Source organism: Gasterosteus aculeatus, chromosome 7, assembly GCF_964276395.1.
Source record: "Gasterosteus aculeatus chromosome 7, fGasAcu3.hap1.1, whole genome shotgun sequence".
NCBI classification, from domain to species: Eukaryota; Metazoa; Chordata; class Actinopteri; order Perciformes; family Gasterosteidae; genus Gasterosteus; species Gasterosteus aculeatus.
Genome location: NC_135694.1, coordinates 29,965,167 through 29,992,490, shown reverse-complemented (window position 1 = coordinate 29,992,490; position 27,324 = coordinate 29,965,167). Strand labels below are relative to the sequence as shown.

The 27,324-nt window shown below is 48.4% G+C and overlaps 6 protein-coding genes across 8 annotated transcripts; 3 read left to right on the top strand and 3 right to left on the bottom strand.

The window, feature by feature from the left end:
• Positions 1–108: 108 nt before the first annotated feature.
• Positions 109–2,222, bottom strand: mrpl22 (mitochondrial ribosomal protein L22). 2 transcript variants are annotated; one of them, XM_040180376.2, is made up of 7 exons: positions 2,051–2,222; positions 1,931–1,973; positions 1,530–1,659; positions 1,275–1,340; positions 830–907; positions 611–680; positions 109–417 (listed from the first exon to the last, which is right to left on the bottom strand). In XM_040180376.2, exons 1-7 carry the CDS (start codon positions 2,073–2,075, stop codon positions 209–211), a joined length of 621 nt encoding a protein of 206 aa, XP_040036310.1. In that variant the 5' UTR covers positions 2,076–2,222; the 3' UTR covers positions 109–208. The 2 variants fall into 2 exon arrangements, with proteins under 2 accessions (XP_040036310.1, XP_040036308.1); XM_040180374.2 differs by having other exon boundaries at positions 1,931–2,056.
• Positions 2,223–2,338: 116 nt separating this feature from the next.
• LOC144410375 (gem-associated protein 5-like) lies at positions 2,339–4,175 on the top strand. Its single transcript, XM_078106906.1, has 4 exons — positions 2,339–2,595; positions 3,017–3,171; positions 3,320–3,501; positions 3,960–4,175. The coding sequence occupies exons 1-4, from the start codon at positions 2,454–2,456 to the stop codon at positions 4,129–4,131; spliced, it is 651 nt and encodes a 216-aa protein (XP_077963032.1). The 5' UTR covers positions 2,339–2,453; the 3' UTR covers positions 4,132–4,175.
• A 50-nt stretch (positions 4,176–4,225) lies between these two features.
• On the top strand, positions 4,226–12,294 carry gemin5 (gem (nuclear organelle) associated protein 5). The gene is made up of 23 exons (XM_040180369.2): positions 4,226–4,378; positions 4,622–4,754; positions 4,970–5,135; positions 5,236–5,448; positions 5,694–5,779; positions 5,876–5,958; positions 6,212–6,348; positions 6,446–6,519; positions 7,318–7,499; positions 7,614–7,753; positions 7,919–8,090; positions 8,174–8,374; positions 8,450–8,506; positions 8,582–8,707; positions 8,780–8,875; positions 8,975–9,112; positions 9,202–9,349; positions 9,505–9,624; positions 9,715–10,189; positions 10,284–10,446; positions 10,686–11,082; positions 11,250–11,337; positions 11,478–12,294. Exons 1-23 carry the CDS (start codon positions 4,348–4,350, stop codon positions 11,640–11,642), a joined length of 3,591 nt encoding a protein of 1,196 aa, XP_040036303.2. The 5' UTR covers positions 4,226–4,347; the 3' UTR covers positions 11,643–12,294.
• Positions 12,295–12,461: 167 nt separating this feature from the next.
• cnot8 (CCR4-NOT transcription complex, subunit 8) lies at positions 12,462–16,640 on the bottom strand. Its single transcript, XM_040180373.2, has 7 exons — positions 16,464–16,640; positions 14,882–15,081; positions 14,449–14,642; positions 14,209–14,370; positions 13,614–13,758; positions 13,380–13,490; positions 12,462–13,281 (listed from the first exon to the last, which is right to left on the bottom strand). Exons 2-7 carry the CDS (start codon positions 14,996–14,998, stop codon positions 13,153–13,155), a joined length of 858 nt encoding a protein of 285 aa, XP_040036307.2. The 5' UTR covers positions 14,999–15,081; positions 16,464–16,640; the 3' UTR covers positions 12,462–13,152.
• A 785-nt stretch (positions 16,641–17,425) lies between these two features.
• fam114a2 (family with sequence similarity 114 member A2) lies at positions 17,426–23,328 on the bottom strand. 2 transcript variants are annotated; one of them, XM_040180371.2, is made up of 14 exons: positions 22,960–23,328; positions 22,212–22,450; positions 21,900–21,999; positions 21,686–21,787; positions 21,512–21,597; positions 21,073–21,207; positions 20,697–20,861; positions 20,452–20,575; positions 20,249–20,334; positions 19,540–19,641; positions 19,181–19,305; positions 19,011–19,083; positions 18,739–18,792; positions 17,426–18,624 (listed from the first exon to the last, which is right to left on the bottom strand). In XM_040180371.2, exons 2-14 carry the CDS (start codon positions 22,428–22,430, stop codon positions 18,523–18,525), a joined length of 1,473 nt encoding a protein of 490 aa, XP_040036305.2. In that variant the 5' UTR covers positions 22,431–22,450; positions 22,960–23,328; the 3' UTR covers positions 17,426–18,522. The 2 variants fall into 2 exon arrangements, with proteins under 2 accessions (XP_040036305.2, XP_077963031.1); XM_078106905.1 differs by lacking the exon at positions 22,960–23,328 and adding an exon at positions 22,774–22,794.
• Positions 23,329–23,991: 663 nt separating this feature from the next.
• On the top strand, positions 23,992–26,718 carry LOC120821607 (microfibril-associated glycoprotein 3). The gene is made up of 3 exons (XM_040180372.2): positions 23,992–24,269; positions 24,467–24,745; positions 25,163–26,718. Exons 2-3 carry the CDS (start codon positions 24,496–24,498, stop codon positions 25,897–25,899), a joined length of 987 nt encoding a protein of 328 aa, XP_040036306.2. The 5' UTR covers positions 23,992–24,269; positions 24,467–24,495; the 3' UTR covers positions 25,900–26,718.
• The last annotated feature ends 606 nt before the right edge of the window (positions 26,719–27,324 follow it).

Here is a 27,324-nt window from a genome sequence, read left to right as displayed (position 1 = left end):
TAAGATTTTAACTCCTGTTCTGTTGAAAAAAACGAGCGCAAATGACTTCTAGAGTTTTAATATCCTTCTTTCTAAAACAATATGATGAAATGCGATAAGAGCTCATGATTGTTTCTTTCTTTTTTTTTTTATTTACAAATGTCAAGTGAAACAAGAGAGACAGAAACACAGTACAAGTTACATGTAAAATTTTGATGGGATGAGACGTCTACAGGCTGTGGATGATTTTTCGGTTCTTCAGGTTCTGGACGTACTCTTTGGCCTGATCAAAGCTCGTCTTCTCCTCGATTTTGGGCGGCGATCCCTCCACCAGCTTCACAAAGTAGTGGCAGTTAACTTTGTCCATGATGCCAAACCTCCCTCTGGCGTGGTAACGGATCCGCTTCAGGTACATCCCTTTACTGGAGAAGGACTCCGCTGCAGGGGGGGGGGGGGGGGGGGGGGGGGGATAAACACAGAGAGAGATAATGGCTGGAAGCACATTTTATTTAAAACGTGCAAAACAACAGTTTTGTCTGTCGGTCGCAACTCACATTAGTCACAATAACTAGAAACAAAGTATCATTTACACCGCAGTCTCACCTGGTTAATATTGGTATTAGACACTTACCCACATACAGGTTGGATTTGTACTCTACATTGTGATTCTTGACCGCCATCTCCTGAGCTTCCTCGAGAACCTGATTGAATTAACAAAGAGCTGTGACATGTAATGACACTTATGGTGTAAAGGTGCAATGGGGGATGTTGGCAAAATAAAGCATGATGAATAAATAAAACAATATGAGCAGGAAAAACGGTAACGGCAGGGGAACATGCACCTACGGACCTCTTTCATGATCTTTGCTCCTTTCTTGTCGTTGAAGGACAGCTGTGCGATGGCCTCGTCGATGCTCATCCCTCGGATCTGTGAAAGAGAACCAACCGTGTGAAGAAACAATGACTTGTGTTTTCTAGCACCATGTTTAAGTGAAACCTGACCAGAGGGGGTCTCTGGGCAGAATGGCACTAAACCGCCAGAACAATATTCAACTAAGTGCAGTACAGCATAGACTGAGAATATATGTGGAGAGGTGTGTGTAACAAAACCATTTTCATCACATTCCTGTTGACATTTTAAATGACTCCGCCATGCAACTAAGCCAGATAGAGCCCCACTGGTATTTGGTTTACTTTTATCTAAGATGACTGTCAACGAACAGGCAGAAACTTTAAACATTTGACTGTGGCGAAGATACGATATTGTTGAGGGAATTCTCGGCTGTGGGTCTCACCATTTTGGCCAGGTACCACATCTTGTCTTTGCTGTACTTGATCTGCCTCCGGCTGTGGTGGACCTCCTGAGGAGGGAAACCCCACAACGCGCGCAGATATTTTAAGAGAGAACTTATGAAAGTGTAAGGCTTATGGAGCCAAAACCACGTGATTAACAATCTTAAGACACTGGAAGGATGGAAGGACTTGACTCCTGCAAGTGACACCTCGCCGAGACGTCAACTTCACATCACTGGGAGGATGGAAAGACTTACTGCTGGTCTGCGATCATCATCTAGTCCCTGAGGCGGATACACCTTCAGGTTTTTCCTCTCCCAGTTCTTTGACTCCAGCGACGTGCTGGTGTGGAGACATGCCAGCTGCTGTGGATGAAGACCCCGTAACCTGGAGGGACATTCGTTATCTGCACATGTACGCAATCATATGTGAGCGATCTGGACCTCTCTACCACCCATGCAGGTGTATCCAACACAACTCTCTCCCGCAAGGTGTTTCGCGTGTAATCAGTTGGCGGTGTCGTGTAGACGACTTGCATTCACGTTTAGATCTTTCTTCAACGGCCAAGCCAGTTAGGATAACATGGGCCAAGTGTGTCCTTCCGCAGAGACATTGGCAGCTTAAGTCAACGTTACGTTGACGTCAGCTACTATCTTACCTTGAATGCAACACTCCGGATAAATTCCTAATAAAAGCCATACCTGAAAACAAAGTACAAAACCGTTTAAATACCGCCGTCATACACTATACATGTGAAACTAGGCTGCAGTTTTCATACCATGTCCTGTCATTGCAGTCGCCATCTTGCATTTTTACGACACTATCGCGTCTGCTTGACGGTAGTTTAGTTTACAGCCTCAACAGAGATATCGTCTTTGCCAAATATTATTGTTATTAATACTATTATATTTAAGGTATCTTACAAGTAGTATTTGAGGGGATAATTTAAACGCGGTGATGGTTGTTTTATACAAAACAATGTAATTTTGAAACGGCGAACTCGAGGTGGTTTGACCCACCTGGGATTCCGTATTCGGCACCGGCAGGATTTACGACACCACGCTGTCCGTACGGCCGGTGATGTAGTCGCTACGACAGTGCAGCTAACATGTGAGAAGTTTGGTTTCACCATATAAGACTTTTCTCGGATAATTCGTACACGTTAAGCGAATCGAGGCGCCATGCACGAAAGGTCGCTTCCCGCCTCCCCCAACTGGTACTGCTCGCGCTCCAGTGACGTCAACGACAGCGGTTTGTTGGGCGTCGGAGCCAAAAACGTCATCTTTCTGATCGATGTGTCCGCATCGTCGTGCAGGGTCACAGGTGAGCTCCAACAACGTGCAGACGGTCACTGCGGTTCTGCGCCTGCAGCCTCCGCGCAGCTAAGCGTGAACTTCCAGCTGATCGGATCCGTTCAGGTGGTTCGATTGCAGCTAACGGAAGGGAAACGGACCTCTGATCACCTGGATTGATTGGTAACATGCACGGTCTAATGCTGACATCATTGGGGATTAACTCAATAAATCAGATATGCTTAAGTATCTTTTGGAGCTGCTGGTCAGACTACATTTGCAGCTTGAAGTCGTCCTCCTGGACAGTGGAAGGTTATGATGGGCATTTGTATAAATATATCTCATCAAATGGCTATTTGAGTGATGTCTTATTGCACTTTAAACAAAGTCTGGGGGGGGGACCCAGATTCTGGCCCTTTCTAATCCATCCTCTCCTTTCCCGGCCATGACAGGGGAGCTTGTCGGCCACAAGGACCTGGTCTCTGGCTTCTCCTTCTGTCAGCATGCAGGGCAGAGTCACATCTGCGTCAGCTCCTCCAGCGACGGGACGGTTCGCTTCTGGGACTCCGACAGCAAGGTTTTACTCCGGGAGCACGCGGCTCACCAGGTGAGGGTCCGCTGCAGGCCGCAGGCTGCTGCGCATCTTCAAACAGCAGCCCGATCGGAGTCTTTCCCCTGGAATGCATTTGACACATGGTACCAACAGGAGGTCCGGTCTTTGTCTCCCCCCTATCCACCCCTCCTCTCCCACACAGACCTCGGTGGCGGCGGTGCACTGGTCTCCAGTGGACAAAAACCTGGTGGTGTCGGGGGACGAGAAGGGCGTCGTGGTGTGTCACTGGCACAACACGGGGGACACGGCCAGCTTCTTCCCAGAGCCCCGGACCATCGTCTGCCTCACCTGCTCCCCTCACACCTGGAGCTCCGTGGCCGTGGGGTGAGACGGCCGCAGAAACTCCTAACAAAGTCCACAAATCATGATCTGAACCAAAGGGGTGTGGGGCGTTTCCATCGTAGTGGGGTCCGACTTTTTCGTTCAGCCTGGAAGGTGTTGGAAATCATCTTCACTTTTGAACCCCTTTTTATATTTTAATAATGATCAGAATCATCTTTATATGCATAGATGGAATTTGAGTCTGCTCTCTATTACAAAAACAAAGCACATATAATAACAAACAACAGAATTTGAGAAAATGGAATATATATATATATATATACATACAGAAGCTGAAGAAGGTTGTGTCCAGGATGTGCTACTACTACTGATAATAATGATACTTAAAACTAATTAAGACAAAATTCCATTTCTATGCACTTGTTTTTAAAGGAGCCTTAAATCATAGTACATGTATATACATATCAGTGATTTGTGACGGCGGCATCATTCTGTCCAAGGTACAAAGATGGGATGATCGTGCTGATTGACGTGAGCAAGAAGGGCGAGGTGATGCACCGTCTCCGTGGACACGAAGATGAGGTCCACTCGCTGGCGTGGTCGCCGGTGGCCAGCGAGGAAGTCCTTCAAAGCAGACCCGAGGACACGGAAGGTAGCGGCGTGCAGTCATAAGGGAAATAATGACAAACAGCCCTTCCTTGGTTGGCCTTTGCTCAGTGTAGTAGCAGCTATTTCCTTTTTTTTAAAATGTTTGTTAATTCTGCAAAAGTAACTCCGTTTTGAGAAAAGGGGCAACGAGCGTGTGTTGTCCCTCCTCCAGCAGCCGCCAGCGTGTCTGCAGATGACGAGAAGGGCTGCTATCTGGCGTCTGGGAGCAAAGACCAGACGATGAGGATCTGGAGCTCGGCGAAGGGAAAAAGTAAGAGATTCTTTCCAGGTTTGAGCTGCAGAGACAGAAGTGACTCTTTAAGACGTCTGCATGAAGACGCGTTGATTTCTGTAGAAGATGAATGATGAAAAATGTGGTCAACATTCAAGAAAAAGGAGAAAAGTAATTTTTTAGGGTCAAATTTTTTAATTTAATTGCAAAACAAAAGCTAAATTCAGCTTTGTTTCCTCGGTCTTTCAATTCTGATATTATTTAAATGAAATGACCCCCCAGGTGTGATGACTCTGAAGCTGCCGTATCTGAAGAAAAGAGGCTCGGCGGTCGACCCCGGCGTCAAGGAGCGACTGTGGCTCCACGTCCACTGGCCGACGGGACGTCCAACACAACTGGTGTCCAGCTGCTTTGGGTACACACACACACACACACACACACACACACACGTCTTATGACACCTTCCAGTCAATCAGCCAAATGGCCAGTAAGTTTATTACTTTTGGTGTATTGATCCTTATTTATATGCTGCTGTGATCAGGATGCTTAAGAATAAACCACAAAGGATTTATAATTTTCTCTGATCCGGGTCGTTCCCTTCAATCGCTCATCCGGTGCGTGCGTTCCCAGCGGGGAGCTGGTGATGTGGGACCTGACCAGGACGGGGAAGCAGAGGTGGACTCTGCTCGGGACGTCTTCAGAGGGACAGAACCACAGCAGGATCGTCTTCAACATGAGCTCGGTCCGCCTGCAGGACGGCCGGGAGCTGCTCATCAGCACCTCCATGGACCGAGAGGTGGGTCGCCTCCTCCGCGCCTCATGGTCTCCGGGTGGAGGGTGGTGGTGGTGGTGGTGGTGTCGTTTAAAGAGCCTTATGGTCCCCCGTCGTTTTCCAGATCAAATGCTGGGACCTGGCCTCTCTGGACTGCTGCTGGACTCTGCCCACCCTGGGCGGCTTTGTCTACGCCCTCACCTTCTCCCCCGTGGGGGCCGGGTGTCTGGCGCTGGGCGTCGGCGACAACATGATCCGCGTGTGGAACACGCTGACCACGCAGAACCAGTACGACACCAGGTCCTTCTGGCAGGGCGTCAAGTCCAAAGTCACAGCGGTGAGAGCGTCTCCCCAGCAGGGCACCGACGTCTTCTGTCCAAAGGCGTTTTAATGTGTTTTTGTTTGTGTTTGTAGAATAGTATTTCTATTGTAGTCTATGAATATTTAAGAAATGATTAGTGGAAAACATAATACCGTCTAAATGTTTTAATATAACTTCTGAGAAGACTGTACAGACTCAACCCCTCACAGCCACGGCATTTAAAAAGGACACTTTCCATCATTCGTGTCCTTTTACTGCAGCTGGCGTGGCACCCGAAGAAAGAAGGATCCTTGTCTTTCGGAACAGACGACGGCAAAGTGGGGATCTTCGAAGTCTTCTCAAACAGGTGAGGTGAATCGTCTGAAAGGTTCTTTTTGGTTTCGATGTCTCCCAACGCGTTGTTCCTGACCGCTTCGTCGGTTCTGCTTCATCTCCTCCCCAGGCCTCCTCAGATATCAAGCTCCTACCACAAAAAAACGGTGTACACGCTGGCCTGGGGCCCCCCCGTGCCCCCGGTGTCGTTCGGTAAGTTCCCGCTCCGACGAGCCGGTGATGACCTTTTTGATTCAGCCGCTTGGCATCGAAGCCAAAGACGTGATTTGTTCAAGTTGCCCATTATGTTGTTTTATATGCTTCTGTGACTCGCAGAAAGGTCCAGCTGCTCCGTCTGTCTCAGGACATGTCGGCTGTCCCTCTCTTTCGTTTTTTCTAATGTTCAAATACCGCAGGGTGCTAAAGGGTCCGCGCCATCGCCGTGTGTCCCGTGTGTGATGTTCAGGTGCAGCGGGAGGAAAGCCGTCCCACAGCCTTTACAGCTGCGCCGGCGAGGGCGTCATCCTGCAGCACGACCCGTCTAAGCTGAGCGGCGAGGCCTCGGACATCGACAAGCTCATCCGAGACACCAACGGCATCCAGGTGAGTGGGGACGGCGACGACCTCGTCCTCCGGGCCTCTGAACCCGCCGCCTCCGGGTGTGAATGTGATCGTGACGCTGAGCTCTGCTTCCCGACAGCACAAGCTGTCTCCACACACCGACCTCAGCTGGAAGCCAGATGGGAAAGTGGTCGCCATCGGCAACGAGGACGGGTGAGTGGCCAGCCGGGTGTGACCCGGCTCAAAAACGACCCCAAATGTGCCGCGGCACAGAAGGACGGACTGGTGTCAGGTTGAAATTAGGGCGGCAACAACAAATCGATTAAAATCGATTATTAAAAGCGTTTGCAACGAATTTCATTATCGTTTTGTTGCGCGATCCAGCTGATCAAGCTAGCGTTAGCTCGCTAATAACGGCAGTAAAGCAGTTAGCAAGACTAAGACACATTTTTATTTACTCGCCTCTTTTGGACAATTCATTTTTCAATGTGTTGTCTGATATTTTGTGCTTTGTCCCATATCGGTTATTGTTGACAAATATATTTGTCTGTGTGTTGTACTTTTTAATGCTGTCATATACGGTAGTCCAGTGCGCTTGCGCGTATACTGTGGGTTATACGGTAGTTGATGTTATGCCTGTAAAGGGAGACACATGGTGATCCATTAAATCAACTAAGAAGCCTCTAATGCATTTATTTACAAATGCCATTTTAAATTTATCCCATAGCACTTGGTTGTTTTTTAGCTGGATGCATTTACTTAACTTGCACTACAATGATTTAATGAATATGCTCCAAGTGAACATGAGGGTGTGTTTGTGAGTGTAGTATAGAGAACTAGTTCTGACGAATTTGAGGTTCTGTTTTAGAATAAAGGGTTGGAAATTAAAGCTTTTTAATGCCGTTTAAAAAAAATCCGATTCATCGATTAATCGAAGAAATAATCGACCGATTAATCGATTATCAAAATAATCGTTAGTTGCAGCCCTAGTTAAAAAACTCCTCTAACTAGGTGCGTTGAGGTGTACGAGGCCCCCAGCCTGAAGCAGCTGTGCAGCATCCAGCAGCACCACAAGATCATCAACACGCTGCGGTGGCACCACGACCACGGCTCCCCGCCGGAGCTGCACTGCCTGCTGGCGTCGGGCTCCAGCAACACCACCGTCTACGTGCACGACCTGCGCTCCGTCATAGGTGGGCGGAGCAGCCTGACGCCACACCCATCGGTTCGTAGCGTTGCGAGAGCTCTTTCGGGTGTTGACTTTTGTCTCTTCTCCCCCCCCCCTCCCTCCCCTCCCCCGGCATCAGAGAATCCCCCAGAGAGCCCGGTGGTGGTGACGGAGCCGTATCGCCGGCTGTGTGGTCACACGTCTAAAATCACCGGCATGGCCTGGAGTCCACACCACGAAGCCCGGCTGGTCACTGTGTCGTACGACGGCACCGCCCAGGTGAGGGGAGGGAGGGGGGGACCTGTTACCATGTGACCTGAATCCACCTCCTCCTCTACGAGGCCTTTGGGTTCTCTGGGTTTAAACGTAGTGAATCTGTTTTGGTTCCTCCTCTCCGATCCACTAAACCTAATTCACGCTGTCTGTTGCTCCGTTGCGGTCCAGGTGTGGGACGTCCAGCAGGAGGAGCCTCTCTCCAACTACCGGGGTCACGTGGGCTATCTGCTGTGCGTGGACTGGTCGCCCGTCGACCCAGACGTGATCTGGACCGGAGGCAAGGACTTCACGCTGCACGAGTGGAGCGTCTCCAAACAAGAGTTCACGAGGCCACCCAAAGGTACGCGCCCAGAACCGCGCCCAGAACCACGCCCCTCTCGGCGGGACCAGCGGACTGTAACACCCACGCGCTTCTCCCCGCAGGGAAGAAGATGGTCGACCTGAGGGAGAAGATGAAGGCCAAGAAGAAGAACAAGAAGACGCCGGCGGCCGGAGGAGCTGCTCCGCCGCAGACCAACGGAGAGCCGGTGACAGGCGGAGAGAAGGCGGGGCCGGGGGCGGAGCTGTCTGCCGAGGAGGAGGAGGACGAGGTCAGCTCGACGAGCAGCCCTGCGCCTCCGTCAGGTAAGAGGGGAACTTGTTGACGCGGACTGTTGGGTCTTAAGCGTCTTGCGAAACGTAATTGTGAAACCGTTTCAGCCCCGTTTGAGGTGCAGCGGAAGTCTTTCAGTGCTGTGAAAAGCAAAGACAAACCAGGTGAGCTCTTTAATTCATTCACTTAATCCAATTCAGCCGTATATTTATTTTAATTGCCCCTCTGTGCGTCTCCAGACCTCAGCACGCTGAAGAAGAAGAAGCCTCGCTCCATGCTGCCCGTCAGCACCGCCATGGACCATCGGCCCAAAGAGGAGCTGCTGCAGGACTGCGTGACTCTGGCGTCCGTCCGGCACCACAGCGGTGAGGCTCCGCGGTCTGATGCTTGGTCCGGCGTTCAGGCTCCAGTGCGTTAACTGAACCGTGTGTCTGCAGCTCCCCCCGCAGGCTGCGTGCCGGGCCGAGGAGAGCACCTCCACCTGGGCCTCTTCTCCGACAGACCGGCTCTGTATCGCATGTTTGAGGCAGAAGGTACGTGCTTTGGTTCAGTGTTCATCTCGATGATGTAGGACCCGTCTGGTCCTATATGTTGAGCTTGTAAACGCAATCGAAATGAATGTGGTTCCCCAGAGGAGGCTCACGTGGAGGCGGGTCACTTCGACTCGGTGGTGTACCTGCGGCTCTGGAGCGGCGACCTGGAGGGGGCACTGCAGCTCGCCACGGAGAAAGGAGAGCTGAGTGACCACCTGCTGTCCCTCGCCCCCACGGGTACGCGGCCGCGCTGCGCCCCTTTTCACTCGGGCCCCCGGTGACATTGTGAAATGAACAAAATTGCACTTTGTCATAATTCCAAAAAGCCGGGTTCGGGGTGTGGAGCCGGACGGTGGAGGCCTTCGTCAAGCAGCTGTGTCTGCAGGAGCAGTACCTGAAGGCGGCGTCCCACCTGCTGTCAATCAACAAGCTGTACGAGGCCGTCGACCTGCTGCGCTCGCACAAGCTCTACAGGTTCAGCTGCTTTATCCTCAAATGTTTTTAAGAAGGCGGGATTATTTGTTTCTTTTTGGTTATAGACGAAGCCGCTCGCCTCTTTCCACTTTTAATCTTAATCTGTCAGTCCGTGCGCTAACAGCGGCGCCCTGTCGCTCTGTGTTTCCTGTCAGGGAGGCCATCGCTCTGGCCAAAGCCAGGCTGCCGGCGGACGAGCCCGTCCTGAAGGAGCTGTACACCTGCTGGGCCGCCACGCTGGAGAAGGACGGACATTTCTCCGCAGCGGCTAAATGGTGAGGACGATCTGCGGCGTTTCTGCCGCGCCCCCCCCCCCCCCCCCCCCCTCGCTTACACCTTTTACACCTTCAAATGTTTCATTTCAGCCACCTGGCTGCCGGCGCCAGCTTTGACGCCGCTAAAGTCATCGCCAGGAAGAACGACGTGCCCTCGCTGAGGGCGGCGGCCGGGCTGGCGAGAATCTCGGGGGAGGCGGCTCTGGCCCGGTCGCTGGCGCTCAGGTGCGCCAAAGACCTGGCTGCCGCTCGGGACTGGATCGGCGCGCAGGACGTCCTGAGCGCCCAGGACGTCCTGCTGGCTCACAGGCTCCACCTCTGCGTCGCCGAGCTGATGGCCGCGACGCTGACGGACCGCCAGGCCGAGTCCCAGCCCGCCGCCCGCGGCCACCCGTGGGCGTCGCTAGACGGCGACGGCGGCATCCAGGGCCGAGTGAGAGACGTGTGGGAGGCGCAGTTTGGCGTGTCGCAACATTCCACGGGGCACCGCGGCGCCGGGGCTCTCCTGCAGGAGCTGGAGTCGGCGGAGAGTCCGACGCCCACCGCCAACGTTCCCCTCGGACAGGTACGAGCGGCGAGGCCCCCGCGGGCGACTTACGGAGACGAGGCCGGAGGAGACTGAACCCCCCCCCCTTTCCTCCGACGTCTCTCGTCCTCAGGTCCAGCTGCATTCGTCCCTCCATCTGACCCGCGCCGTGCTGAGCTGGCTGCTGGACGCCGATGGGCCGCTGGTGAAGGAGTTGTGGCGGGCGGTGGCGTGGTTCAGGGAAGCCGGACACTTCGCCGTCTCCGCCGAGCTCTGCGGGCTGCTGTTCCCCGACCGTACGTCCGTCTCGTCCCACCTCACACTTTGACTAATAAGTCACGGCATCACGGGTCCATCGGAAAAAGAAGCGGTTTTGGTTGGCGTGGCAACACCCGGAAGTCACTGATTGAAGTTGCGATGCCTCTTATTTCTTATAAGTCACTTTTAAGACAAAGCAATCGTTTCGAGTGATTATGCCGCTGTAATGCTTTTGTTTTGCCGTCTAATTCCTTCTCACCCTGTTTTTTGCCCCCAGATGACGTCCGTGTTTGTTCCGGGAAACATTCCAAAGTCCTCTTCCTCACAGAGGAGGAAGCGGAAGCTGCTGCTACGAGTCTGCAGGCGTTAGTCCATTACCACCATCTGTACCAACGCTGGTGGAGCGACTCCACCCTCGTCCCGGCGGCGGCGAACGGAGCTGCGTCGGAAGAGACCCGGCCACGCGGCGAGCTGGACGCGTTGGCGTCGGCGCTTCTGTCCGAGCGCCACGCGGCCTTTCAGGCCGCCCAGAGGTCGGTGGGCGAGATCCAGGAGCGGCTGGCGGCCATGGTGCTGAAGCACAGCCGGGCCCAGGCGGGGCAGCTCCGCTCCGGGGAGAACGAGGCCGACGGGGAGCCATCGGACCGCCGGGGGTCCGCTGATGCCGAGCAACGGTGAGCGGTCTGCAACGAGTCGTTTGTTCTTTCACAATGCGAAGCTGTCAGAAACCCAAATGACTTCGTCCCGGTTTGGGCGCAACTGCCCCCCCCCCCTCCCTCCCCCCCCCCCCAACATCCTGCTCGGTTGCAGCGATTAAGCGTCTGTCTCGTCTGTCCCTTAGGCCCGAGGAGCAGGAGACTCTGCTGTCTTTGTCCACCAAGATGGCCGAACACCAGAAGCGGCTGGGCGACCTGCCCGAAGCGCTCGGGGTAAAACCTCCTCCCGGAGACATTCAGCAGATGAGGGAGGGGCAGTGTCTCCCCCCTCCCTCACAGGGCATTACTGCCATAGAAATATCTAATTATCTTCTTGTTCTTTTGCACCCGATCCCATGTTTGTGTCCCCTCAGGTGTATCCTCACCCCGACGTGGTGGAATGCTGCCTGGTCCTCCTGCTCCTCAGTAAGTCTTCAGCCTCGGTGTCCGAGTCGCTCCAACAAAAGGCCAAAGATCTGCTGCGCAAATACGGAACGGAGACCTCGACCCGCAGAGCCGCCCAGCGATTCCTCACCTGAGCGCCGAGGGAGACGCTTCCTGTTCAGCGTTTGGTTGAATGCGAATGAATCTTCCTGATTTAGTCCAGTCTGGACTGGATGTCCATTTATAGGGGACATGTAAAGGTCATCTGTGTATTATTTACATGTTGTAACGATCAGATTAAACATATTTCTCATACGGTTGCCTACATGTACCTGTATTAACACCTTTTACTGTGTCAACTTCTATCGAGCTGAACGAAGTAACAGGAACAACTTAAGGCTCAAATTGTGGCGTCACAACATAAATAGTGTCCCGCATGTCCAGGTCCAAAGACATCTTACGTTTTTCTGACCAACCTTTTGGATACAAGTTTCAATGTGACTTTTATTGTTATGTACTAACATTTTTAAAAACTGATTTTTTAATGCCTCTTTAGTAAGAACTTTTGATATATTGTACTACTGGTAACACATTACACCGGGACTTTTAAAGACACTTTAGACATTATTTATCATACTTACAATGGAGTGAATATGCCTTTTTTTTTAATGTTGTGACTTGCTGCAGGTCTGCACCGCAAATCTGGAACAAAAGCCTTTGTCCTCAACTAGATATTAAGTCAGTTTACCTAAAGAAGCACTTCCACTGTACAGCTATTTGTTGAATAAAATGACAAAACTGTTTAAATGTGTTTTGAGTCTAGATCCAGATGAGCCTTTAAGCATATTTTGACAACTGCCTGAAGATACATAGTTAATTAATTTTAATCTGCCACACAAATCCCAGACGAGACTTTTTGGAACAGAACCGTTCTGGTGTCGGTGTGTAGCGGTTAAAAGATGAAATAATTAAGGTTTACATTGAAAATACAAAACAATTTAATATACAACTGTTTAAAACAATGAAGAATGTAAAAACAGTAACCACAACATCTGTAAACCTGACGGCGGACAGCTCGGTTTTGGCGGCTGGACGTACAGGACGACAACAGTTTGCTCATTGAAACACATGCACAACCAAGCACCGTTACACACCTCGACGCCCGCTCTTAAAAGGTTTTGAAAGTGGAAAAGAGCTAAAACATTTTTATTTTTCATCAAAATTATACATGGTAATTTACAGGCCCTTCCAAGATTAACTTAAAAAACGAAATCCCGCAACAAGAGACGCTTCCCGCTGACGAGGAGAGTCGGAACTGAAGAATCGGACTGTTTTTGGCAAAGTTTGGTCAGAAATCACAGTATGATACAGGGGCTGGTCCCATGCTGTTAAAGACGGGCGTCCCTACAGAGCTGCTGAAAAGAAAACATTTAAAAAGGGATCTGGATATATGACCGTGTAAAAGCGACTTTAAAAAAAATACGACTGTCAGTGAAGGATCCGATGCCACTGCGAGTCCATTTTACAGTCGCTCAGGAGGAAACTTAAAGAAATACGTGTTGTTTAGTCTCGTTGGGGGGGGGTCGAGTGTTGAGGGGGATCACGGGGGGGAAAAGCTGCTGGTTGGGTTTTAAAACAAGTGTGTCTTCCACTTGGAGACGCGAGTCAGTGCTTGTTGTTCGTCTCCTCCTGGCCCGAGCTGGAGAGGCCGTTCTGCGGTTGGGTGGAGCCCGAGCCCAGGCCGTACAATCTCCCACAATACTTTGCGTCGTCGATGTTGTCTTCGAAGAAAAGCTAAACAAAAGAGAGAAAAAAACACCATCTATTTGAAACACAAATGACTTCTTTGATGCGACGCTTTCAAAAGCAGGAAGTTAAGAGTGCGACAGTACCTCTTTCATCCTGAAGAAAGCCATGCCGGTGAGAAGCGAGTCCGACCCCGCCTGATGCTGCCGTCCGATCCGCTTCAGCTCCAGCTGGTCCGCTACCTCCTGCAGCCCCCCCTGCGTACACGGGAGCCCAAAAGACACGCGTGAGGCGGCTGAAGACTTGTTCCCACCCTAAATCCTGTCCTCGGCAGATGCCGCTGATGCGACTTCTTCACGTGCACAGCCAGTGAGAAATACCTTCAGGTTCTTGCAGCTCTTCATCAGGTATTTCACGTCGTAGATGGCGGGGAAGAAGAGGTTGAGGATCTGGAAGAAGTCGTGTTCCTCCTCCGGGAGCCGCGTGTCGGTCAGGAGCTTCACCAGGTAGCCGAAGTCGTAGCCGCTGACAGACACAGAACAGACGCAGTTGGGTTATGGAACATAATGAAGTCCACTCGCCTCTTCTGTTAGGTTCAGATCCCAAATGGAGCTTTGCTGGCATCGTTTTTTTTTTTTTTTTTTTTGCTCCATGTTGCCAGACTCTGCTCACCCAGTTTCCTTTTGCCTCTAGCAACTTATTGAACCAAGACAAATCAAGATTCTTTCTCTGTTATCATAGATGGAGATCATTTAGTCTAATAAATATTAAGACAATGCTGAAAAACGTATTGTGTTAACAGAAATAATCATTAGATGAATTAATAAATGTGGTGAAAATGAGGATCTTCAAGGATGCAGGCGTGATACCTCTTCCTGGGCCTAACTAGATGGCTTACTAGAAAATGAAGGACATATAATAAAACAAATAGGAAAGTATCTTCACATTCTAACTTTGGGATAAGCAGCAACTGACCTGTGGAAGGAAAGCCACTTGACGTTTTCACACAGCACCAGACCAGACGTCATGAGCAGCTCGGCGAAGTAGAGCGTCTCAATTCCTTCTTCTTCGTGCTTTTTAAACTGGAGGCCGGAGTTTTGGAGTAAGTCTATGGAGTCCTGAGAGTACATGTCTTCTCTGTGAGACGACAACAGAACACCGTCAAGCTCGGGCAACGCGAGTGAGGACGGATCAGATTAGAGGCGGTGGACGTACGTGAGGTTGAACTTGAAGTTGAACTGCCACGTCTTGGTGCCGAGGGGGGATTCTCCTTCCTCGTTCATGAACGTGAGGCCGAGCTGGATGATCTTCAGGAGGTCGACGTTGCACCTCAGCAGCTGGTACTGGTAGTCCACTGTGCTCCGAAACTCCCCGATCGGCCGGACAACCACCCCGGGGAATTCTGTGTCCTGATGAAGTATGAAGACAGAAGACACTAGAATTACCCCACATAACTCGGCCTCATCAGTATGTGATGTACACTTTGGTTTCCTACTCTCCCGTAACACTGTTATAATTTTGTTTTCATAGGTTCGCTGATAAATAATTTTTTAGAAGCAAAGAAAGTAAAGTTGCAATGACTAAACAAGGACTGAAAAACCACACAAACTTGCACTGTGCATGTTTAAGATGATACAAAGTCGCTTACCATAGCTATGAAACTGAAGCTTTGAATGATGTGCCGGATCTTCCTCATTTCCTCCTCCACATTGCACGCCCAGACTTCACAGATTACCTGACTGGAATCTGTAAGTGCGGCTGGCATGTTGGCAGGTCAGGAAAAGAGCTAAAACCCGAACAATACTGCAACCAGGTGAAGGGGGGGCAGAGTGATGAAGGCACGCGCCTCTGGATGGAGAAGGAGAGAACGTTGGTATTAGAACAACATCAGATAAGTATCAGAATTGGTCAGGAATCAGGAATCAGGAAACATTTATTAGCCAAAATATGTCAAACATACAAGGAATTTGTCTTGGCGGTTAGTGCGCGACAGTAGACAGACAAGACAACAGTGCACAAGTAATAAAATAAAGTGGAATGGAATGCTAATGCAATGCAAGGGTTACTATAAAACAAGGGAATAAAGTTAAAAAAATTTAAATATTAAAAAGTTAAAAAGAAAAATATTAAGCATAAAGTGCACTAACGAACAAGTAACAGACAAGAGACAAAGTGACAAGTGACGACAAAGTGATGAATTGCAGTTAAGGTGGCAACTTTATTGCCACTTTAACTTTTGGTATTACTGGTTTTATAATGGAGAATGATGCATACAGCAAGTAGCATAGAAGACAAGTCAACAGACACTGCAAAAGCAAAACACTAGTAGAATGAATACAGAAGAGCAAAAAAAAACCCAAATGCATTAGTGTTATTTTTGTATGCAACTCCCTACATCGAACACTTTCAAATGAGATTTAAATGCTTAAATGTTAAGTTTGTACTCACAGTTGCATGCAGCAACATGCAAAAGAACATTATGTTCTACATCGTGCAGCCATAGAGCCGAGGCGTGGAAATCAGGTCCAAATGATGCGCGTTTCACCGCTTTACACATTCGATTCAATTCAACATTCACAGGGACGGTGACGATGTTTGATGGAAGTGTTTATTGAAATAGAACAGTCAATGTGTCGCGATGGACTGTGAGGGGTTAATATTTAGCCGCTAACGTCACAATAATGGATTTAAGCGGCATTTCATTTTCAATTAAAAGCAAAACAGTTTTTATAGAATCATATCAATCCTTAGTAGTTAATTAGGGGTGAATATAATTTCCTTTAACATAAACTACATCAATGTTACAACTGACTAAGTTGAATTAACCGTAAACGAGTTAACGTTAGCTAACATTAGTATTAGTTATTTAAAACATCGGGCTAACAGCTCACATCAACAGAAATAAACACCACATAACGTCACATGAAAAAGCGTCTCTTAAACTATTTAACAAGGTGCAACGTGACATAATTAGTGAAACAGCTCGGTTTTTACTTTTTGTTTTTACGTGAAGTCTCCTCGATAACAGACCGAGGCGCAGGCTACGTGCGTACCACCGCCGGCTAACGACCGGAGCTAACGCTAATCCTCGCGCTACCGACCGACAACAACAACGAAGCGGCTCCGCTTTCACGCCTGCGGGGGCGTCACGGACACCGCGCGCACCACAGACGTCACATCGCATCGCTGTGCTAGTACGAAGGTATTAAATACAATGGGTTCTTTTTTACCTCAGGATTTGCGCGATGTGAGCAGCCAAGCTAGCTAGGTGATAGCGATTCTGTTTTTCTTCCTCTTCGTTTTCTCCCTGTTCTATTTCTTCTTCGCGTGTAGATTCCAGTGGATCGGTGTGTGCGCAGCGCCCCCTGCTGTGCGGGAGGCGTAACACCGCGAGATAAAACGGATCAGCCACGAAGGGGAAATACTAAACATTTAGTCTGATTAATTATACCCAAACTCGATAACATGTTTTAGTCTGTATTTATATATTCATTTGAAAAAGATAGTTGCTGTTGTTATTGTTACAAATTACGATTTCTCATCTCACCTACGAGTATAAAACAAGTTGAAATGTAAACTTCACCAACTAGAGGATTGCTAGTTACGGGTCGATTACTTCAAAGTACTCTACTGTATGTTTTAAATACAGCACCTGTTGTATGTATGTATATTTTGATTTGTTCTTATATGATCGGAATACTTCCTCTAAAAACTTGAAACTTTCTCTGACAAAGAAACAGTTCCGATGCGAACTGTAAAAAAAGAAGTCTATAGATTGATAGACAACAAAAGAAAAAAAGAAAGAAATCACACATATACTACATATACACTCACTCTATAATAGTATGACGTACACCATTACGTAGACACACGGATATTTGACCCAAATGTGATTGTCGAATGGGTGATTAATAATAATCGAGTCTTCTGATTTCAGACTTTCCACCGAATGTTGTAGCCTCACCAGGAAGATCTGCTCCCATTCAACCACAAGAGCATCACAAAACTGTGAGCACGCACTTCAATATCACTGTCTGCTGTTGTGTGAATATTCTATTCGTTTGAGGTATTGGGTCCAAAGCAGGAAAACACACAGCAATCAAAAGTATCTTTGGTGTCTTTCCTGCATCATCAAAACATAGGAGTTTAACCCGTAATCACACCAAATTCATGAAACATTTCCAACACACACTAAAAATAGCCAATTTATTTGAAAACCATCTCAGGTGCTTGATGTACAGTCAAGTACATTGCTTGAACACACAGCTGTCAGCCGTCCACTGTCACGTATCTGAAGCTGGTTAGCTAAAGATAACGGTTAGAATCCTCGTGGCAGAGAGACGCTCCTGCGTTAGTTAATAAACCCCTGAAGTCCAATTTAATAATGAAGCTGACGATAATATATAAAGAGCGAAAGCTCCAACGTGTGTTTGCACATTTCTCTAACTGGTCTTTGAAGCTGTGGCGAGATAAACCACCTTGATGCCAAGAATAGAAACGGTGTGGCCAAAAAGCTCCCGATGTTTGTAGTGTCGTTACTCTGAGGTCACAACCAGAGACTCGTCCCTCAGCAAAACAACAGTAATTAGTTTTACTTCTAAAATAAAGAGTCAAGAGTCAGCGGCGAAAGTGACAAAAAAGGTGCCGGCAGGTCGATAGAAAAAGGTCGAGCCTGTGAAACGTGTGAGGACAGGACACACTTATTTAAAGCTGATGGTGTTGTACAAAACAATGGAGGACTCGCAGTCAGTCAGGCTGCTCACGAGGACGAAACTAAGACCAGAAGAACAATAATCTGTACACCGGAGAGTTACAATGGGAGAGAGATGCGTTAATGACCAATTCCCTGCTAAATAACTACATTATTAACATAGCGTCTGTATAGTGTGACACGCCTTTAGTTTATTTAATTACCTCTGCTAAAGGGTTCACTGGGCCTGAATAAAGAAATGTTTAAGTTGAGATTACCTCATGCTGACGGACAGAAAAGATGTAAATGTTAGAATAAAAAGGAAGAATAATGGACTCTCGGTTTTATACACATTGGTTGCCTCAGCTGGTGAATCCACAACTCTTCAATACACAAGTTCATCTACTGAGCGTGATTATAATAATCAAACCGCGACAAAAGTTAACACTGTTTGACAAAAACTTTTCTTCCCAAGTGTGAAATCGATTCTCTCTCCTGAGCCGAACACCAGACAAAGTAGAGCGCGACATCGTCCTCTTGAAGATGGGCCGGTCCTTTGCACCCAGGGAGTCCCGGCGTCATGGCAACGCCTCAGCCGGTCACTGCTCCGTGGATTGGTCCCTCCTCTGGATGTGGACGATCTCCAGTATGGGCAACAGCAGCTGGAAAGCATCCTGGACGTAGGACGCGCTGTTGGACGCCTGCGAGGAAAGAAGAAGACACAAAGTTTAATATGGTTCCAAAATGCTCCCATCTGTGGAACTGACCGTTGTGTGTGTGTGTGTGTGTTTGTGCATGTGTGGAGTAACACACACCTCTAAGAAGACCCCGGTTATCAGCGGGTTGAGGACGTCTCCCTTCTCGTTGGACTGCAAAGACGGAACGTTTGGGTCAGATGTCACTCGGCATTGAACAAAAACATCCATTGTTTGACTGTTCATCAATCATTTCATTCAGAATATGATTGAATCATTTAGTTGGAGTTACCAGTACTTTCACATTATTATAATTATTAAGGATAAACAAATGAGCTAATTGTAAAACCAAGCAGTCTGATGTATAACGTGAGTTGGAATAAACCGCTTACGCCTGCGGTCGTCAGGCAGGAGGTGAACTTCTTGGAAAGCAGCGAGAGCTCTTTGCAGAGGACCACAGTTAATCTGAGGACAGACAACGCGAAAGACGCGTGAATAATTGAGGTGCGGATAAAATGGCAATTTCGCTCGTTCTCGGAGGAGGAAATCCACGGCGACTCACTGCGACAGGACGCCGGCCTGCACGCCGCCGCCAGAGGAGAGGATCATCTCAGCCAGTTTGTGGAAGAGCTCGATGGATCGAGCCGTCAGCTCCGCCAGACTCCGGATGGCCGCGGCATGAACCTCCTGACGGGACACAACACACACACACACAGCTGAGGAGGTTGTGGACTGAAACATCCAAATATTCAATACGGAATTAGTCATTTGAGATGAATTGACCAATTATTATTTTTTTAAAGTCAGAATACCAAAACATTCTGCTGCCACCATTTCAAGGTGTCAGAATTTACTGCTTTTCGTTATTTGTTGTACATCCGATTTCTCGGCCGCAGCATGTTGATGATAGCAGCAGCATACCTCCACAGACGGGGCTTTCTTCACATCTTCCTCCTCCGCCTCCTCCTCCTCCTCCTCCTCCCTGCTCATGTCAGTGATCTGGCTGCAGGTGCTCTTGCACGCCTGTTGCAGGTTAGAGGTCACGGGATTAACATCACTGAGGTTTGTGAACCACCAGCTGAGCACGATGACAAACAGGAACTGCACACTCTAAATGTAAAGTGATGGCATTGTATTTGTTATATATTGTCCTTCAATGGAGTCTTTTTTTAAATTAAAATAAAAAAAATAAAAAATATCATTTAATAATTTTCCCTGAATTGTTTTTTAATTAAATCTTTGACCCAATTAATTTATTATTACAATTTTTTTCAAATGAATATTTTGACATGATGTATTCTCCTTTCTTTTATGTCACATTTATTGACCTAATGTACTTAAATAAAAATATTGATACCATTTTCCATCACACTTTATTTTTTATGTTAAAACAAGCACACACTGACTCAAATATGGCACAACATCTGATAACATTTCATAATCAAATGAGACGATACTCACTACATTTAATGAGTATTTAACTCACGCAAGAGAACTTTCTATATCATGATATATATTGTTACCGAGATATAAAAGTACCTGCATTGTGATAGGACACACATTTCTATTTCTCCAACAACCCCACTCTGGTGTGTGTGTGTGTGTCTGTGTGTGTGTGTGTTGTTGGTACCTTGCTGAGTTTGTCCACAGTGGTCGTCACACTGAGACCTTCCAACGTCTCCACCAACTCCTTCTCAAACTCAGAGCCGTCTTTGTCTGCAAAATAGAAAAGTGGAGTCACTTATTCCCGGTGTTTCCATCCCTGCTGATGCTCCCGGTGCCGTGTTCCTCTCTGTGGGTTGGTATTTATATTTATATTCCCAGGGACGGTACCTTTCTTCTCATCCATGTCCTCCTCGTCAAACTCCACCAGGGAGAAGGAGTCCTTGATGAGATCCAGCTCCTCTCTGAGCTGGACCACCTCGTCCCCTGATAGAGTGGTCAGCACCGACTTCACCTACAGAACACACACACACACACATTAGAGGGTTTTATCACATTAAATCGAATTCTGAGACAAGCAACGATTGTATTACAACGAGTGTATTTCTTGGAGCCAGCATGTGTTCCCCTTGTACCTTAGACTCGCTCTCTCGAGACAGAATCTCCAGCGCCTCGAGGTGCGACAGACCCTGAAACTCATCGAACAGCATCCCGTAGTGAGCGGCCACTTTCTTCTCGGAATCGGAGAACTCTTTCTCCGCCGCCTGCAGCGCCTCTCGCTCCTTCGCCTCCCTCAACGCCTGAGAGACGGAGAAAGGGAGGAGAAAACGTCAGTTCGCTGTTGAGACAAGCATCAGGCAGCTGATGTTTATTAGCTGAAGTTTTACTAAGACGCATGAAGTCTCGTCTCCACCTCCCTCTCATCTTCTGCAGACGCCGCAGGTCTGATTTAGGCTGCTAATACTCACGTGGCCTTTTGGAAATGAGCTTTGAGTGAAGCAGTCTGCCCACCTGAGACAGGGTGGAGTTCCTGCCCATCAGTCCTTTGGTCTTCTTGAAGCCGGGATCGCCTTCTGCTATCACGTCCATCGTCTTCTTCCCGATGAACTCCAGAGCATCCAGACCGCCCGATATCACCGACTTCCCCTGGGAGGAGTGTTTCGTTTTAACAACAGCGGCTGCTGCTTGACACGTGACACATTTATTAAGAAGTAATCATGTTTTATAGCTTGCTTCCTGCATCAAATTGGGCAAATGGAGATAAATTGATACTTTTGCTTTTTTTTTTTTAGAAGAAGATTTAATCGATTATTTCTCAAAGACACAAATCCCTAAAACTGCACGCTGGGTCTTTTCCAGAGTTGTGCCAATTCCAACACTCTAAAAGACAAATAAATAGCTTATTATATGTTACACTGAATAAGATTTGCATTGCTATGTTTGTGCTTACTGTGCTCTGCACAACGTTGCTGAGCGACGACAGCATTCCCATCGCGCCCCCCGCCGCCGCCCTGTCCGCCTCCATGCTGGATCCGCCTGCAGGACAAGCAAAGAATAAATAAATCATAAAAATACTCGCGATATTGTGCGATGTATCATACTCATCCGTGTCTAAGAGGAGCACCGTGGTCTTTCTGCTCCTCGTCCACTTGTGCCGACAGCTCGGTCGGACTGGGGATTCCCAGCGACGTCTCTGCCTTCTCGATGGCCTGCGTGAGGCCTTGGCCTGGACGGACGGAGGACACACGAAGCGGGGGACAGATTAGAGGACAGTCTTTGCAGTGAGGAATATTCAGTGTAACCGGTGTGGAGGATACAGGTCGGGGCTCTACACTCACCCACAGTGGCCACGGTAGCTGTTGCTGTGGATAAGATGGACTTGCCCCAGCTGCCCCAGTATCCCCAACCACCTTGAGACACAGTGGACTCACTCGGTGTCTGGGAGAGGACATAGAGACAGACAGGGAGAGATTGTGAAGAACTGGTAAGATAATGGAAAAGAAAAGAAATCAATGGCTTTTGTGACCTTTGTGTAAGTGAGCTTGTGTAAACTCGCATAGTCAGCGCCTGATGCAACAGAGGGAGCAGCCCTGAGTACGGTCAAGAGGTCACCGAGGGTCAGTAAGATATGTGATATGTGGTTATCTAACCGGTGCCTTCGCATGCTGCTCCTCCTCTTTGGGGATCTCCTGCTCTTCGGCCGCCGGGTCGACGTCTGGTCTCCTCCTGGCCTTCCTCGTCGGGGCCACGTCGGTGGAGTTGTCAGGGACGGGCGGCGGGGAGCTGTCGGGCGTCTCTGCGTGGGGGTCCTTCTGCATCTCGGGCGCCACCTCCGAAGCCCCTCCGGCTGTCGCTTCGCTGTCCGACATCCCCACGTCTCAGTGCATGCCTTCATTTGAAAGGGTGTAAAGGTTACAGATCTGGGTTTAACTACTGCGCACAACGCTGCGTTTATGCAAATCCCAGGTGTTGACTCTTGTAAGTAGAGATATTAAACATTTCCCAGAATGCATTTCAAAACCATCAGGGGATCAGAAGTGAACTAATCAGCTGTTTTTTTACAATCTGTGTTAGTCTGAAGTCCAACTGCAACCAAAGGGATTCCAAATCCCACGCAGTATGAATATTGTGTATGAATATCTCATGCATTCAATTAGGAATTCATGTTATGAACATAAACCAAACACAGCTGTAAAATGGGTAAAGTCATACCAGTTCACGTTACGCGCTGCGCGAGTTTTGATGTGATATTCTTGTAGTTGTAGTTAGCTAACGCTAATGACAACCTAGCAACGACGAGTATTGGCTTTTGTCACAACAATGATCAACACACAACTTAACGTCAGTCGGGAGGAAACTACATGACGTGACATTGTTACGCGTTGGCTACAAACTCACCTCTCAAAGTCCCGATGCTAGCGGCTAACGTCCCCCTAGCCTGCTAACCACTCCCATAAGTCAACAACGCGGAGGGTTTATCTTCTTTATTTGGGTTCGCACGTGTGTCTGTACACTGTCAACTCCTTTGAGTTCTCCAGCAAAGAGTTTAGGGATTTACAGTTTCTGGTTTCTTTCGTCCGACGATTAGCCACGTCACATTGTGTTTTTACCGACCGGGTCCGACGGTTCGTGACATTGAGAAGTGTAGGTTCCGGTTGGCAACTTCAAAATAAAAGTTGTTTCAGAATATAGATTTCCAACAAATGTACGTTATATAAAAGTAGGGCGAAACTTAAGTGAGACCCCGTGGTGCAACATATATCAAAGTTAAACAACCGGAGACATCGTTTGTATTTTAGATTAGTCTGTTATTTGGCTCCTCTAAAAGGTGTGCATAACTGTGGCTTTATTTTGGAAGGGGGAAGACATGACGTATTATTGACGTCCTTCTAACTGACACATTAGCTTTCTTAATCCCATTGCAAATCAACTTCCGGTACGGTGGATGTTAATAATTTAAATATCCGGTACATAAAAACAAAAACATCAAAACATTCAGTTGCCCGAAATAAAGATTGTAATATAAATTTGACTTTTGTGACTTTTTATTGGTCTATTGAAACATTGATGGATTTATTCACAAAAATGTAAATACACAACTTTAAGAATATTAATATCAATAAGAAACTAAGAAAAGTTCAGTCATCAGGGATACGTTAGAAATGTCTCGGGGCTTGAAATTATTAGAATTCATCTTCCTCAGCTTTATTTGTTAAGCTGTCACTCATGAATACACGCCCATCTCCGTTGATGCCCCGCCCCCTACGCCACATCAGGGTCAAAAGTCTGAATGTGAAAGAAAGAAGTGAAAAAAGGGATCTGAAAGCTGAAAATATAAGATTTGAATCTGAAAATATAAAATCTGCAATCGAAAAATATAACACAGCGAATGTCAAAAAAGGCATATAAGTGAAACATGAAAAAAAGAGAACCGAATCAAAACTATATTCAACCCAAAATTACTTTTCCTCGACTTATTTTTATTTTGAAATGTTGAAATCGATCACCTGCCAGTGTTGGGAAGAAGCCCCGCCCACCTACTCTCACCTGACCCCACCAGGAAGTGAAGGGACCGAGCAGTGCGGTGCGGTGAGACGGTGAGAAGCTGGTCAGCACAGTGAAATACGTCCAAACGGAATACATTTTCAGCAGAGAGGTGACAGCAATCGTCGGCGTAGGGTTCGTTTGTCTGGTCGCTGTCCGAGCAGGTGAGAATTGATTGGTCCGCAGTCAGTTTGGGGAGGGTTGCGAAATGGCCCTTGGCGTTAAAAAGTCAACATAACTAACATCACATTTATTCTAGTTTTTAAAAAAATGTGCTAAATGAAAAGTAAAAACCACGGCACGGTAAGAACAATACTGGACTAAAGTCACCGAAGGAGAACGTCCTCTTCCTGTTTGTCAGGTTCGTCTCCATGTGAACTCCTTTCCGACATGCTGCCGCCTCACAAACACCTCCTGCTCCTCCTCCTCCTCGCGGGCCTGCTGCTGCTCGGCGGCGGGGCCGGAGCTCCCGTCGGGTCCGAGGCGGAGTCCTCCGCGCGGGCGGGCCGCGTCCCGTCCAGCGGGGGGTCCCTGCTGGCGAAGGAGGGGTCCAGCGCGCGGATCGAGTGCAACGTGACCGGAGGCCACGAGGACATCAAGTGGTACAACTCTAAAGGACATCTGCTGGGGGACGACGCGGGTACGAGGGGGAGAAACATACAACACAATATATTATGTTTAAGTGGTTGCGTGACACCTGGTACCGTAAAGTATACAGATACAAAAAAACATGTCAGCAACACAGTGAATTTCAAATAAATACATTTTACATGTTATTTAAATATTAGAGTTTTTGTGTTTAAATCAACCAAAAGTCAATTGAAATGCATAATTTTAATTTTTAATTATTTAATTTTATATAAGGACCACCATGGCAGTTGGTTTGGGACTTAATTGCGTTAAAGGAACTGAAATATAAACTGCTTTTGTCTTAGCAGGTAGTGGTTAGTGTGCTCTGCATTTCTAATTGAGCTAATGGGTTAAATATTTTTGATAGAGGAGACGGTGGCGACTCATTTCCTCTCTTTGGATTGTCTTTTGTGTCTCTTGACTTCAGGCGGGAGGTGGAACCTTGAGGAGAACGGCGTCCTGAACATCACCGTGGTCTCCTTCGAGGACCGCGGCCTCTACACCTGCGTCGCCAACGGAAGCGAAAGCTACGCCGTCACTCTCCGCGTGGCCCACACCGACAGCGGCCTGGGCCTCTACTACGTCGTCGTCTGCCTGGTGACGTTCACCGTCACCATGATCCTCAACGTGGCGCGCCTCTGCATGGTCGGCAGCCACCTCAAGAAGACCGAGAGGGCCATCAACGAGTTCTTCCGCACCGAGGGCGCGGAGAAGCTGCAGAAGGCGTTCGAGGTCGCCAAGCGCATCCCCATCGTCACGTCGGCCAAGACGCTGGAGCTGGCCAAGGTCACGCAGTTCAAGACCATGGAGTTCGCCCGGCACATGGAGGATCTGGCGCGGAGCGTCCCCCTGCCGCCGCTCATCCTCAACTGCCGCACGTCCACGGAGGACGTGGTGCAGACGGGGGACGCCGACGAGGGTCCCGGCGCGGAGCAGCGCGGGAAGCAGGTGTCCAGGAACCGGCAAGCGATAGGCCCCGCCTCCGCCGGGAGAGACGACGACGACGACGCGGCGGCGGCGCGTCAGGCGCTGCTGCCCAGTGGGGGAAACCATGAAGGCGGCGTCGACGTCAAAGTTTCTGTCCACACCGTGTCCGAGGGCGCCGGGGTGAGCCTCCACCAGCCAGGCTCACGCACAAGCGTGGCTTATGAGAGCAACGTGTAGGCTGAGAAAGACGCCCTCTGAAGTGGGAGGAGCCTGGCTGCGAGGGGAGAGGCTTGTGATTCAGGTTCTCCGTGTGGTGCAAAGACAGAGGCAGAGTCGCGCTCGTTCTGCTTCCTGCACCAAAGTATTTCCGCGGGACTTTAAGCGAAGTGCAGTGGATCCAATTTTGCTTTCACGGATCCGAAGGCTGGTTCAGAACTAATCTTTAAAATCACGACGCAAATATCGACCGCCAACGGAGCTGCGAGTTGTATTTTTCTCCTTTTAATCTTTGGTTTTAATGTCCGTTTAGCAGCTGATCTGTTCTTCGGTCTGCCTCCACTTTCATGTCTCACTCACGAGAAGAAGAGGGAGACATTGTGTGCCGGTGCGAGTAATTATATTTTGCTGTGTGCACGGCTAGAAAAGTCGGACTATTTCTTTTCTTTTTTTCATGTAGGTAATGCAACGTTTTCTTTGTGTGACATGTGAGTGGAACGTATACAGTAATCCATTTACGGAATGTTATCTTTTTGTCATTGTTCGCACACAGATCAGTGCCTCTAAATGGTGTCAGAGGGCCAAAGAATATGAATTGTTCAACATATATCGAGGGGGAAAAAAGTTTTAAATGTTTTTTTGTTTCCTTTTCCAGCTTTTGAAGTAAAACACAAAGATTCACTCTCAAAAATCACATTGACTCCTCACAGCCACAAGTGCAATGTGGATAAACATCTTCTTTACTCAAAGAGGAAGTTGAACACCTTTTGTAGTAATTGTTACAATGTTTTATTGAATCACACTACGACTGTTAGATACAGTAATAAACTTTCAATGGTTTGTCTGGTGTTTCTTTTTTTTTTTGTATTTCGTTGCCAGTGAGGCCGCTGGGGGGAGCTGTTGTGTAGAGCATCACTTCAGCCCAACGGGCAACGCGTCACCTGTTCATGAACATTTAACCGTGTCGTTCAGGTTTCTGGCACTTTTCGGTTGAATTACCGAGCGTGCTTTTTTGAAAACCTGCAGCCGTGCTGTGTCTCTCCAGACAAGTGTAACGTAGGTGTTGCTTGAACATTCACGGTTATTGTTGCTCTAAAAGTCGCTGCACTTAAGACGGCGCCTTTCCTCGAGTCCTCCCGCCACAGTTTAATGTAAATAGCGTAAGCCTTTGCGTTAACACAGCCTGACATTTAAAAAAAACTGTGTACGTACCGTCCTGGAACATATCCGGTTGGAGAGCAGCACAAAGAACAATAACCTTGGGCCTCGGTGTCGCGCAAGTCAAAAAAATCCATCCTGCTCCCCCTCCTCCGTCCTCTCTGGAGGCGAGCTTATCTAAATAGAATTGATTGGGCCGAGCGAGCATTCATCATCCCGAGCCACAGCAGACGTTCAGGGAGAAGGGGAAGGAAAGATTTTAAGGACGGGATATTTCTCTGTGTCCTC

What these genes read in the sequence shown, in the direction of transcription:
- mrpl22 (XM_040180374.2), bottom strand. Translation starts at nt 2,013, where the DNA reads ATGACGGCGGTATTTAAACGGTTTTGTACTTTGTTTTCAGGTATGGCT. An exon ending in TCCGGAGTGTTGCATTCAAG is followed by an intron (nt 1,660 to 1,930) that starts GTAAGATAGTAG and finishes ATGTCCCTCCAG; the next exon opens with GTTACGGGGTCTTCATCCAC. An exon ending in GAGCAAAGATCATGAAAGAG is followed by an intron (nt 681 to 829) that starts GTCCGTAGGTGC and finishes TAATTCAATCAG; the next exon opens with GTTCTCGAGGAAGCTCAGGA.
- LOC120821607 (XM_040180372.2), top strand. Translation starts at nt 24,496, where the DNA reads ATGCTGCCGCCTCACAAACACCTCCTGCTCCTCCTCCTCCTCGCGGGC. An exon ending in TCTGCTGGGGGACGACGCGG is followed by an intron (nt 24,746 to 25,162) that starts GTACGAGGGGGA and finishes TCTTGACTTCAG; the next exon opens with GCGGGAGGTGGAACCTTGAG.
- gemin5 (XM_040180369.2), top strand. Translation starts at nt 4,348, where the DNA reads ATGAGGATCTGGAGCTCGGCGAAGGGAAAAA. An exon ending in CGTGCCCCCGGTGTCGTTCG is followed by an intron (nt 5,959 to 6,211) that starts GTAAGTTCCCGC and finishes TGTGATGTTCAG; the next exon opens with GTGCAGCGGGAGGAAAGCCG. An exon ending in CAGCCCTGCGCCTCCGTCAG is followed by an intron (nt 8,375 to 8,449) that starts GTAAGAGGGGAA and finishes AAACCGTTTCAG; the next exon opens with CCCCGTTTGAGGTGCAGCGG.
- LOC144410375 (XM_078106906.1), top strand. Translation starts at nt 2,454, where the DNA reads ATGCACGAAAGGTCGCTTCCCGCCTCCCCCAACTGGTACTGCTCGCGC. An exon ending in GGGAGCACGCGGCTCACCAG is followed by an intron (nt 3,172 to 3,319) that starts GTGAGGGTCCGC and finishes TCTCCCACACAG; the next exon opens with ACCTCGGTGGCGGCGGTGCA. An exon ending in TGGAGCTCCGTGGCCGTGGG is followed by an intron (nt 3,502 to 3,959) that starts GTGAGACGGCCG and finishes ATTCTGTCCAAG; the next exon opens with GTACAAAGATGGGATGATCG.
- cnot8 (XM_040180373.2), bottom strand. Translation starts at nt 14,998, where the DNA reads ATGCCAGCCGCACTTACAGATTCCAGTCAGGTAATCTGTGAAGTCTGG. An exon ending in GCTTCAGTTTCATAGCTATG is followed by an intron (nt 14,643 to 14,881) that starts GTAAGCGACTTT and finishes ATACTTCATCAG; the next exon opens with GACACAGAATTCCCCGGGGT. An exon ending in CTTTCTTCAGGATGAAAGAG is followed by an intron (nt 13,282 to 13,379) that starts GTACTGTCGCAC and finishes TCTTTTGTTTAG; the next exon opens with CTTTTCTTCGAAGACAACAT.
- fam114a2 (XM_040180371.2), bottom strand. Translation starts at nt 22,430, where the DNA reads ATGTCGGACAGCGAAGCGACAGCCGGAGGGGCTTCGGAGGTGGCGCCC. An exon ending in AGCTACCGTGGCCACTGTGG is followed by an intron (nt 21,788 to 21,899) that starts GTGAGTGTAGAG and finishes CCGTCCGTCCAG; the next exon opens with GCCAAGGCCTCACGCAGGCC. An exon ending in TAACCGGGGTCTTCTTAGAG is followed by an intron (nt 18,625 to 18,738) that starts GTGTGTGTTACT and finishes CTTTCCTCGCAG; the next exon opens with GCGTCCAACAGCGCGTCCTA.